This window comes from Pseudorca crassidens, chromosome 1 (assembly GCF_039906515.1).
Source record: "Pseudorca crassidens isolate mPseCra1 chromosome 1, mPseCra1.hap1, whole genome shotgun sequence".
Classification (NCBI taxonomy): Eukaryota; Metazoa; Chordata; class Mammalia; order Artiodactyla; family Delphinidae; genus Pseudorca; species Pseudorca crassidens.
The window spans coordinates 48,508,392-48,521,181 of record NC_090296.1 but is presented as its reverse complement, the minus strand read 5'-3'; the positions used below and the strand labels follow the sequence as shown (position 1 = coordinate 48,521,181).

The 12,790-nt window shown below is 39.9% G+C and overlaps 1 protein-coding gene and 1 long non-coding RNA gene across 7 annotated transcripts in view; one reads left to right on the top strand and one right to left on the bottom strand.

Moving 5' to 3' along the window:
• Window positions 1-12,790, bottom strand: part of TXNDC16 (thioredoxin domain containing 16) — a 116,156-nt gene that overhangs the window by 92,306 nt on the left and 11,060 nt on the right. For all 6 annotated transcript variants that reach the window (XM_067735723.1, XM_067735693.1, XM_067735742.1 and 3 more), the window contains 2 exons: window positions 9,507-9,580; window positions 8,609-8,683 (listed from right to left, as the gene is read on the bottom strand). In XM_067735723.1, the coding sequence (XP_067591824.1) occupies window positions 8,609-8,683; window positions 9,507-9,580 (149 nt within the window). The remainder of the gene's footprint in view (window positions 1-8,608; window positions 8,684-9,506; window positions 9,581-12,790) is intronic.
• On the top strand, window positions 1,125-10,505 carry LOC137223649 (uncharacterized). Its single transcript, XR_010942959.1, has 3 exons — window positions 1,125-1,262; window positions 5,674-5,751; window positions 10,461-10,505. It is a non-coding gene; the product is annotated as an uncharacterized lncRNA (long non-coding RNA).

Sequence of the window (12,790 nt, the reverse complement as noted above, 5' to 3'; positions counted from 1 at the left end):
AAACGGCCTTTCTTTGCAACTGCTGCCTCATGGCAAACATTCCCAGCAACTGTCACAGCACGGACTTGCATGAACTCACTTCTATTAGTACTGTGTGTGCAACAGAACGGCAGGTAGATATTTGAATTTGGATTGCTTTTTTTCTTAATTGCAAAATGAGATTTCCTGCATTTATATAGAAAAAAGCGACTAACATTTGTAGAGCGCTCGGTAAAACACAAAGCATATTTTCAGATGTATTACGTTATTTGATCTTCAAAAAAATCTAATGACAGTGCAATTTTTAACATTTAAGAGATGAGGAAAACCAGCAATCAGAAAAGATAAACTGCTATGATCACACAACGGATAAATCCTCCATAAACCCTGACTTCTTCATGTATCATTCCAAAGCACATTTGAGATTATAGTGCCTCAATCTTCTACACCTCCATCTGACTTGCCTCAGACTGGTTACATATGATATTCTCAATCAACAAATAAAGATTGTTACTTTACTTTCTTTTTCTAAATATTACCCTTCTTAATCCAATCTAGAAGCTGGGAAGTGAAATTTTCCTCACAGTTACCAAACCACACAATTTCATCGGTTTTTTGTTGGGTTTTTTTTTTGTTTTTTTTTGCGGTACGCAGGCCTCTCACTGTTGTGGCCTCTCCCGTTGCGGAGCACAGGCTCCGGACGCGCAGGCTCAGTGGCCATGGCTCACGGGCCCAGCCGTTCCGCGGCACGTGGGATCCTCCCGGACCAGGGCACGAACCCATGTCCCCTGCATCGGCAGGCGGACTCTCAACCACTGCGCCACCAGGGAAGCCCCATCGGTTTTGACTATGTATATTTTAGAAAACAGAGCTGAGAATTTGTAGACTATAAATCTGTAATCTTACCTTTATTTTAAATTTTATTTATTTTGCAAATTTTAACTCTTTTGTAGGACTCCTAACACAAGAAGTATACAAAAAGTTAAAGAGTGAAAAGTCCACCTCCAACTCCTTCCCCCCATCCCAGCTTCCGCATTCCCTTCCCGTAAACCAATAATCACGTTCTTGTGAAGCTTTGAAATATTTATACCAAATACATATATGCCATAAATAAATATTTATATATGTCTCCGTTAGAAAACTATCCCTCCTAGATTTCTCAGTGTTCCTATACAGTCCATGTCTCCTGAAGATGAAAATTGGCAGTACACAAAGATGGAAAACATCTCTTCATGTTCTAATCTTGTTTCCTTTTCTCTGGAGCCACCTGGTCCCATTCAAAGGTAATAAAACCTTCCTTATCTTCCCTGGAGCTAAATGCTTATATTTAGGGGTAGAGAACTTTTTCTCCTGCCCCAAGCAATTTGTTTAAATTCCAGAGAAAAAGATAAGCACTCTATCTTCAGAAGGAAAAAGCAGATTTGCCAGCTCCTATGTAAACTCAGAGATTCATAATTTAAGTTCTCCTTCTCCAAACCTTGCTGTAAGTACAGATTTAAGCGTATGGCTCTCACCTTGTAGCTCTGTGGAGAACTGGGTACGGCAAATCCAATACTACCATGTTACTGTGATTGCTGTTACCGCTGTGTCTGATTTCTGATTCAGAGGCTTGGTGTTTCCGCAAGTATTATGCAAGGAGGGTAACATCGAAGACCCTTCAGAGTTTTAGACTTAACACTCCCTTTCTTACACACACAGAACAATGCTATGCTCTAAACACTTGGTTTATTTCATTAATATATCCTGAAAAATCAATGTGTTAAAAATGTTAGTAGACCATTTACTCAGAATATTTTTAATCAATGATGTTTTAGGAATATTTTAAATGTCCTCCAAAAATACACTACTTAATTGGCCATGATGGTTCAAAAATATACAATTCCGTAAATATTTAGTATAGGGTTACCCTAAGTTTACACTTGTTATTCTAGTCTTAGATTTTACTAACTTAATTCTTCCCCAATTGCAATTTTTCTATATTCTGAGACTAAGAAATTGTCTAAAACCTTGATCTTTTCTGTTTACAAAGAAGCAAAGTTCAAGTGTAACTGTGGATCACTGATCACATAAAAATTTATCAGTGTGTATGTATCAGAAGATAATGGAAGGAAAATCCCATTTACAATAGAAACAAAAGATATAAAATACCCAGTAATAAATTTCAGTGTCCAAGCATATATGAAGAAAGCATTAAAACACTACTAGAGAACACAAAAGAAAACTTGAATAAATGGAAAGACATCTGGTTCTGGGATGGGAAGATTCATTCTAAAGATGTCAAGTGTCCCTAAAATAACTTATAAATTTAATGCCAGTAGGATTTAGTCAGGGAGAGGAAGAAACCAGACAAGCTAATTTTAAATGTCACATGTAAACAGAACAAAAATGCAATTCTAGAAACAGAAACATGAAGGGGCCTGGACCTTTCAGATATTACATTATAAAGCCTCAGTAATTAAAGCAACAGTACTAGTAAAAAAAAAAAAAAATAGATTAATGAAACAGAAAGTCCAAAGTAGACCCCAATATATATGAGCGTTTAGTATAAAAAAATCACACCTTGAAAACTGAGATTAATTTCAGTTGTGTTGGGACAATTATTTAGCCACCTGACTAATATACTGCTCATGCTATTTACCTAGTTAAATTCCATACAAAGCAAAGATTTAAATGTTAAATTGAACAGTTAAAACATTGAGAAGAAATACACCTACATAAATAGAGTCTGATCTTTGACAAAAGAGCAAAAGCAGTTTAATGGAGAAAGGCTCCTCTTTTCAAAAAAGGGGCTGAAACAACTGGACATTCACATGCAAATAAGTGAATCGAGACACTGACTTTACACCTTTCATAAAAATTAACTCAAAATGGATCATAGACCTAAATGTAAAACATAGAAGAAAATCTTGGTGACCTTGGATTTGGCAATGAATTTTTAGACACAACACCAAAAGCATGATCCATGAAAGAAAAAAAATTGTAAAGTTGGATTTTATTATTATTAAAAACTTCTGCTCTGCAAAAGACACCATTAAGAGAATGAAGAAACAAGCCACAGACTGGGAGAAAATATTTGCAAAACATATAGCTGATAAAGGACTTGTATCCAAAATATACAGAAGAACTCTTAAACTCAACAATGAGAAAAAAAAAAAAAACATTTAAAATATGGGCAAAAGATCTGACGGATACCCCACCAAAGAAAATATACAAACAGCAAATGAGCATACTAAAAGATGCTCAATATCCTTTGTCCTTAGGAAGCTGTAAATTAAAACAATGAGATACCACTACACACCTATTAGAATAGCTACAGTTAAAAAAAAAATTAACAATAACAAATGTTGGCAAGAATGTAGAGCAACAGGAACTCATTCAATGTAGGTGGTAATGCAAAATGATACAGCCACTTTGGAAGACAGTTTAGCAGTTTCTTACAAAGCTAAACATAGTCTTACCATATGATCCAGAAATCACACCCCTCAGTATTTGCCCATATGAGTTGAAAAACTACATCAATACAAAAAAACCTACGCATGAACTTTATAGTAACTTTAATCATGATTGCCAAAACTTGGAAGCAACCAAGATGTCCTTCAACAGGTGAACAGATAAACAGTGATACATCCATACAATGGAATATTATTCAGCAATAAAAAGAAATGAGCTATCAAACCATGAAAAGACATGGAGGAACCTTAAAAACATATTGCTAATTAGAAGCAGCAGCCAATCTGAAAAGGCTACATGCTATATGATTCTGAAAACGAGCCCCCACTAAAACCAAGTCTACCTGCCAAGGTGATGATTAAGCTCTCTCTCCAAAACTTTATTCCCTTTCTTGTCCCCTCTGACTTCAATCCTGTGCTAACTGAACAGTAATCAACCAGAGTCAGATGACTAAAACTGCTATTGTCGACAACATTTAGTGCATTAATGTACTAAAATTGCTGTGGTTCATAACTTATTGTTAATGTACAGACACAAGTTGCTTCTCCAGGGCAGGATGAGCTAACAGACCCCCCGTAGGGTCATGGACCACCAGACCAGATGCTAATAAACCATAGGTATCCTGACTCCTGAAACTACAATTAGGAAATGTCACAGAAATGTCACTAGACAATGATTAATCCCAGCTCCTTTGTTCTTTCCCTTTAAAAACCCCCTAACTCAAAGACCAAGCTGGAGTGGATCTGAGTCACCCACTCCCTTGCTTGGCGCCCTGCAGTAAACCCTTACTTTGCTGCCCTTACTTTGCTGCAAACACCTGCTGTCAGAGTTTGGCTTTCTGTGAAACTGACACACGAGCTCTTTTTCTGGGTTACAATTCCAACTATATGACACTCAAAAAAGGCAAAACTATAGAGACAGTGAAAAGATCAGTGGTTGGGGAGTGGAAGGGAAGGATGAATAGGTGGAGCACAGGGTATTTTCAGGGCAGTGAAACGATTCTGTTTGCTACTATAATGGTGGATACATGTCATCATACATTTGTCAAAACTCATAGAACTGTACATCACAGAGTGAACCCTAACATAAACTATGCACTTCGGTTAATAATAATGTGTCAGTATTGATTCATCAATTGTAACAAATGTACCACACCAATGCAAAATGTTAACAGAGGAAACAGTACAGAGGAGAAAGGAGGAATTCTCTGGACTATCTGTTCAATTTTCTGTAATCCTAAAACTGCTCTATAAAACAGTCTTAATTTCTTTAAGTGAAGTCCTTTGTAACAAGAGCATAAGGGAGACCTTGGTACAACTTAAAATCCAGAAGTCAAAAGAAAAAAGATAAATTTGACCTGATGATATTTAAAAGAACAAAATAGGGAAATTCAAAAGATAAATGACAAACAGGAAAATGTACAATTTGTGTCTCCTTTATATAAGGAGAGCACCTAGAAATTAATAAGAATAAAAGTTCAAAACATGATAGAGGACTTCCCTCGTGGCTCAGTGGTTAAGAATCCGCCTGCCAATGCAGGGGACATGGGTTTGAGCCCTGGTCCAGGAAGATCCCACGTGCTGCGGAGCAACTAAGCCCGTGCGCCACAACTACTGAGCCTGTGCTCTAGAGCCTGTGAGCCACAACTACTGAAGCCCAAGTGCCACAACTACTGAAGCCCACGTGCCTAGAGTCCGTGCTCTGCAACAAGAGAAGCCACCGCAGTGAGAAGCCCCCGCTCCCCACAACTAGAGAAAGCCTGCACACAGCAACGAAGACCCAACATAGCCATAAATAAATAAAAGAAATAACCAGCTCTAGGACAAAATCACCCTTTAAAAAAAAATGATAGAAAAGTGGGCAAAAGATATCAAGCAACAGTTCAGTTCCATTTCTAGGAATAGTATACAACTAAAAAGAGTACAAGGGAGGAACTGCTTGCCAGGAACTGGGTATTTCAAACTGATGCTTTTAGCACAAAGAAGTAGGGTGACGGCTTGAGAGGCATTTTTTTCCTCGTGGCAATTTGCAAGGTACAGCTATGATATGGCATACTATTTAGCACAGTTCTTCAAGATTCTAAATATCATTACTGAAAATTTTTGTAAAATACTGTATTCCACAAGTCAGTTTTCTTACATTTGAAACAAAAATGAGGGCATTGCCTCTTTGGAATTCTACCTCCTTGACATTTGTGTTTTCCTGCTCAGTTTCTTCTTCCTTCATATGTTGGTGTTATCCTAGGATGCTCCCTAGATGACCTACATGTTGACAACACTCCCCAGGGGTGCAAATTCCTACAGCTGCCTACTCAAGACTCAGGTAAGATGGGCATCCAACTTGTTAACGTAGACTCATTTTCTCCTGTAAATTTGCTCTTCATCCTTGCCTACTTCAGATGGTGATCAGATCAGATGTGGGGTAGAGTGAGATGGGAAGGAAGGAAAAGAAGAGATCAGGGATTAATCAAATTAATCGTTACCAAGCCCGGTTCATTTTACCTCCTAAGAATTAAAAAGAAAACCCCCTCTTTGCTATCTTTACTTCCCTAGATTGCACAATAGCCACACAATGGTGTCTACATGTGCTTGGACCCCACAGATTTGTCTCTCACCCACCAGAAAGAGCCCTCAAGTGCTACTCTGATCACATCACTTATCTGCCTACAACCCTGCAGTTGAGCAATCAGGTGTTGAAGTGGTCACTTAGGACAGAGAGCCAAACTAAAAGAAACAACCAAGCCTTTATTCAGTTACTGCGACAGTGCAAGCAAGAGGCAAAAGGAGAGGCACAGCCTCCACGATGTTCCGTTCCCATCCCCCGCCACTGAACAGCTCCAGGCCGGGGCCAGTGGCCGTGGGAATCATCTCATTCCAAGAAGGCTCCTGCCTCTTTATGGACCCGTGGAATGGTGGGGGGACTGAGCAGGTGAAGGGCGAGGAGAAGAAAAGTACAGAGTTAAAGCAGAGAAAGTGTTTAGCCAAAGACCTGTGATAAGGAGGTCTTGGCAAAGCACCTGGAAGATGCCTCAGGCCACGTCCCTGATAATGAGGCCCCAAATGGAGACACCTGGGACTAAAGGCCAGTCTGGTCAGAAGGATGGGAGAGGGAGGGGTCCGAGGGATTGGGAAGGGGGGGGTCTGAGTCCTGGACCTCAATTTTCTCTAGAAAACTGCAATGCTCTGGCTGTGCACCAGTCTGGTGTGGGAGAGCACCTTTCCCCTATGAGGCCTGCTGGGCAAAGCTTGTAATTGCCCGTGGTTGGGTCTGAAAGATCACACAAGGATTCTGGCCCAGAGCTGGCCTCCTCACCCTTCAGGGGCTACCCCAAAGCCTAAACTTCTTCACGTGGTAAACAAAGATCCCTTCCTCTGACCCCATGCCAACTTCTCTGCTCTCACCTCCTGCTTCACATTTCAGACTCCAGTAAAAACTACCCTCTCCAAACTGTCCTAACCTCCCTGCCTGGGCTCACAGTTTCCCCTGCTTCTTCCACCTTCCATTTCTTCACCGGGCAAACCCCCGCTTATCCTTTAAGACTCATCCCAGGTGCCACCTCCTTCAGGAAGGCTTCTTAACAAACATCCACCCTCATTCTAGACACAAGGAACTATTCACTACCCTGTGGACATATGCAGACGTACTTCTACTATTTCACTTCCTACATATTTTCTGTTTACATATCTGTCTCTGCAACAAAACATTAAATTCTTAGAGAACAGAGCCACATCTTACGCTGTCTTGCATCTCCAGTGCCTTACAAGTGTCTGGCACATAGCAGGAACGTGGGGAATACTCTATTTGTGGAATTAGTGTTCTATAAATCAGCATTAGTACAGCACAAGGAATAGGACACCATGGCAGGATTGAATGACACAAGCCCCACAGGATACCCAGTTCAGGTAACAGCGTCCTCTCCACATCTAAGGCCCAGTTGTTTCGAAACCACCTTGTCATCAGGCTGCCCAGCATGGACCTGCCGCTCCAGGATTTGCTGTCAGACTTGTCAAAGACAACCTTAGTCTCCCCTCCCTCATCCCTTAAAGAATCTTCTTTCTCTGATTCTTCACCCTTGTTTCTGGGTCAAAGACAGTCATTGGGTATCCACTGTAAAAAGCATAAACGAGTAAGCTTCTTGAGAACAAATATATCTATGACTTGGACTTTTTGCTAAGCTTTTCATGACCCTCACTCTCAAGATAGCCACCCCTTCTCTATCCCAGGAAAGGGCTTCCAAGGCAGCCCAACAGGTCTTTGGAATTCCTTCTTCAAAAGGCCATCTTTCATGCCTTACAACTGGCTGCTCAGTCCACAGGCCTCAGGGTCCATGGTTGGCCGGGATTTCTAAAGACTGTTATTAATATATTATTAGTACTGGAACATGTGATAACCACAACTTGTCACCTATCAAGTTTAGAGTTTCCTGTAACTTAACTTTCACACCATTTTTGCGAGAATCAGGTAGAAGAAGAGGAGGAAGATGGGAGCCACACAGAAAACAGAGATAGTCAAGGTCAGCAAAGGTCTCAGCAAACGTTAATTTGGAAAAGTCCCTGTAAACTCGTGTCCTGAAAAAGTCATAGCTTCTAGCTGTTACCAAAGATACTAATACTTCATTTGAGGAGAGACTGCAGGAGTGGACCCCAGGTAGGGCTGAATCCCAGGCCTAAAGATTCCATGCCAGGCAAGTTAAATTAGATTCACTCTCTCTCAATAAACATTCAGCGCGTGCTGGGAACACCTGAAATGTTTCTGCACGTACTGAGCAGGAACGGAGCTACAGACTCCGGAAAAAAAAAAAAAAAAAAAAATCAGGCTGGGGTGAAAAGGAGGCTAGATACTTCAAAAACCCTAGTGAGAATAGCAAAGATGAGCTTCTGTCCTGGTAACATCCTCACTCCACAGACAGAATCAAAGGCAAGAGCGATTGTATGAGCCAGGTGGCCGTGCTGTGCCACCTCCTACTTTTATACAGAATATCTCCATGTTTCTGTATCCTCTGCCATTCAAGACATTTTAGATCCTCTGTGTGGGAAGACAGACCAGCAATATGTGTGAAACTGATGCTTACAAGTATAATGCTAAGACCCTAAAATATTGTAATGGACTGTGGTTGTCTAAAATGAAATCAACAGATAAATAACAAGTGAGTAAGTAAATGGGTATCCCCTGTACTTACAAGAGAACATGAGCAACGATGGCATCCACATCGAACAAGGTATCGGTTGGGAATTCTCTGAGTAATATGTGACCCCTGCAAAAAGTTTTAAAAAGCATTACAGAAATATTTCCTTAGCATTCAATTCACTTGTCTCTCTAACACACCAGGCTGGAAGCTCTGGCAGTTCTTGGAGCCTGTGTCTTATCCACTAGCCGATATACCTACCAGAGTGCTGGCCATGATACACACTCAAATATTTACTGAACACACAGGCACAGATACACTGACTTTGAAAAGCTTAGGCCCTGGGCCTGGCAGAAAGACTGGGAAGCAACAGGAGTCCCAACCAGGCTTCCTCCCAGCACACACAGATTCCCCAGATGGGCTGGGAAGGAGACAAGCAGGAGACAGAAAGAAGGGTCCTCAGCAGTAGGTCCCTGAGGAGACAGGATCTCTCCCCACTTCCTAGGCCAAATCCCAAGAGTGTGAGGAAAGGATTTTGAGAAAACTCAGATTAGCAGACCCAAGTAATGGAGGAATCCATAACCTGGACATCTGCAGATCCCTCAAAAATAAAGTACATTTATTTCCCACCCGAATATGGACCTGACATACCTACTTAGAACACTAAATCTGCTAAGTGCTCACTTACCAGGCCTTTGCCGTCAGAGCTTACATAAGATTCTCATTTAATAGCCAAAACAATCCTGTGAGGTAGGTATTAATCTCCTCAATTTACAGATTAGGAAGCAAAGTGGAGGTAACAAATCTATTAGTTAGACTTCTTGCTAAGCTTCATATGACCCCTACTACATACACCTTTATTCTGGCCTAGTGATATTTTATATACTTGAATATTCTAGAAGTATAGCTTTATGTTTGTCCATCTGAGCCAAAAAAACTAAAAATAGCTTACCTGAATAAATATGCTTTCATCACATTCTTTTCGCTTCCACAGTACCTCGATGTTTCTTCTGTGACGCAATTAACCTTTAAAAGATTATATTTAACGTTTAGAGTACATATCAAAAGGTCAAGTTTCTTGGTTAGGGAAACAGAAAGGAAAATTAAACATTACAGTTTGTCTCCAGATCAAATTTTTTTTACTTTTCTTTCTGATTTGTATGCTATAATTGCTCACTTATTCAAGTGCTTGAGGTAACCCGGAGAAAGGAACTGTTCCTACACCTAAGAGTTATATTTAATTATACCTAAGATTTAATTCAATCTGATGAACGAAGTAGAAGATAACGAGGTAGGAAAGGAAGGAAACAATTAAGGCAGGACAAGAAAATCATGAGCAAAAGCCAGGAAGCACAGAAGTGGTGCTAAGTTGGGACCACGAAAGCATCTCAGTAGCTGGAGCACAGGTATAGCAGATATTGCTGGCTCCTAACCCCAAATCCATGCTACCCTTTTGCGTCACTAACAGAATTTCATTAAAAGCAAGTGCCCCATTAAAAGACTTTTCCAGACTCCCCCAACAGCTAAGGCTGGCTAAATGATGTTAGGAGAAGTCACTGGTTTGGGATGCCTAGAAGGATCTTAAAAGGGGGTTGAGTGATAGATACTCTTGCTCTTCCCACTTCTTTCTGACAAAAAAAAACTGACAAGACAGGTAGGCACCAGCAGTCATCATGGACCATAAGGCATCTTTAAAGAAGAAACCTTTGCTAAGGATGGTGCAACAGAAAGAATGAACCTGAGTCCCTGATGATGTTAGAGAAGCCACAACAGCCCTTGATAGCTTACAATCAGGACTCTATGTGAAAAACATAAGGCCAATCCTGGCAGCAACATGGAGATACAATGGAAGACATGAGAGCACAAAGGCAAGGAAGCCGGTTAATAGTGTATCCCATCCGTACAGGTCAGGGATGACTGGGACCTGTAGTAAAGCAGAAAACGACAGAAGACATTCAAGCGACTTTCCACAAATACAGTAAGTAAAACTAGGGAGAAGACTGAGCGTGTAATATGCAACATGGGATAGATGGGGGAAGGCAAGAGATAAAGAGGATGAAGAGGTTTTTAGATGGGGCAAGTGGGTAGCCACCGACATAACTTACCAAAACTAAGTCTGGAAGAAGAACAGTTAGTATTTTGTTTTGGATTTTGTTAAGTTAGGGTTTTTTTGGTTTTTTTTAGATGAGGCTTTTTTGTTTTTGCTGTTCAAGTTAATTTTAACAGAGTTTGAGAAAGCAGAGTGACAAGTGGGAAAGCTACATTTGTTTTATAGAAAAAAGCTACTAAAAGAGAACCGATACTCAAAAAAGATATGAGGAATAGAGAATTCGAATTAAAAGAGTACGGTCATAACCAAAAACAGTGAATTTTAGTGTATGTAGTTTTTTTTTTTTAATTTTTAGAAGTCAGAGCATAGGGGATGGTTGGTATTATGACGACAGATTTATCCATTCATCCGCTCAACACACATTTGAACACCTACCATATGTTAGTCACTGTTCTCATCACTAGGAGTACAGTTAAGTTCCAAATTAAAATGTTTATCTTTAGAACTTACATTCTAAAAGTAGAGACGGACCATTAAAAAAAAAAACTAATTAGTATGCAATGTTAAGGGCTATAAAGAAAAAAGCACTATTAAAGGGATAGTACATGACCGAACATTTTAGGTAAGTCATCAAAGAAGACTTCTCTGAGGAGGTGACATTTGCACAAAGAACCGAAGTAATGGAGTGATGCATACAAATATACAAATATGTGGAAGAGATGAGTTCTAAGCAGAGGAGAAAATACCTGCAAAGGCCTTATGGAAATACACACCTAGAAGGTCCAAGTAAGAGAAAGATGACTAGCATGTGTCAGGAACAAGCTGAGCAAGGTGGAAGAACAGAAAATGAGATTAGAGGAATTAAATGTCCAAAGAGGAGTTTCCATGTTAGTATAACTGTAATGGGAAGCCTTTCTGAGAGAGCAGCAATGTGATCTGACTTACATGTGGAGAAGGGTTCAGTGAGACAAGAGTGAAAGGAGAAAGGCCAAATAGGAGGCTTGTGGTTTCCCAGAGGAGAAGTGAGGACAGTTTAGACAAGGGCAGGGGGGTAAAAGTGAAGGTACAGGAAGTGGTCAGATGTGAAAAGTTTTGATAGCAGAACTTGAAGGACTTAATGATGGATTGGTTATGACAGAAAGGATGACAAAGGTTTTTTGTTTTAAAATCTACATTGATACAGTAATATAGTCATACCAGCTTTCTTTTGGTTATTATTTGCATGATATATATATTTTTTCCTTCATTTGCTTTAAGAATTTCTAAAGCCTTTATTTTAAGATGCATTTCTAAATAGCTTACAATTAGGTTTGGTTATTGTTCCCAGCCTGACAATCTTTTTCTTAACTGGAACACTTAGTCCATTTATATTTTAGTGTTTTCTTCATCTATGTCTGTCTCCTGAAATCTTAACTTTTGAAGACAATCTCAAAATGCTACTTTTTGTGAAGTCTTTCCCAATACCATAGTATGACCTTCCACCTTGATGATCATGTAAGATTTCTTTCTTTTAAACCTCTACAGCATTTTATTTGTATCTCTTTTTATAATGACCAAGTTCTGCTAGTTATTAAAATGGTCTATGGGAATTCCCTGGCGGTCCCGTGGTTGGGACTCCTCACTTTCACTGCCAAGGGCCCAGGTTCAACCCCTGGTTGGGGAACTAAGATTCTTACAACCTGTGCAGCGCGGCCAAAAAAGAAAAAAGTCTGTGAATGTGTTTTATCGCCCCATTTTGGATATATACTCTCCAAAGAAAGAGACTGGGGTCTTAGCCATTTTGCTATCCAATAAAAGACTAAATATAGCAAGCTCGTTTCAATCTCATAAACAGTACTGAGTATCTACTATGCACCAGGGACTGAGCTAGGTACTCAATATAGGTCTATCTCTTTCACCGTCTCCTTTCCACATAGCTTAAGAGTCCTCAACTGCAAAAGCTTTACAAACTGTTAGTTCATAAAGGTAACCCCTGGGCATGAACCTTAATATTCTACTCTAGTTACTAGACACACAGTTACTAGTTACTAGTTTATTAGTTACTAGATAACAGCATGACTATCCCTTTAGAGTATCATACCAACCTAGCATTTTGTTTCTAAATTTCAATTTTGATTTTTATTCAAAGCTCCTTAAAGATGAGTGCCATTATCATTCCAGAGTATAAACAGTGGTTCAAAGTTAAC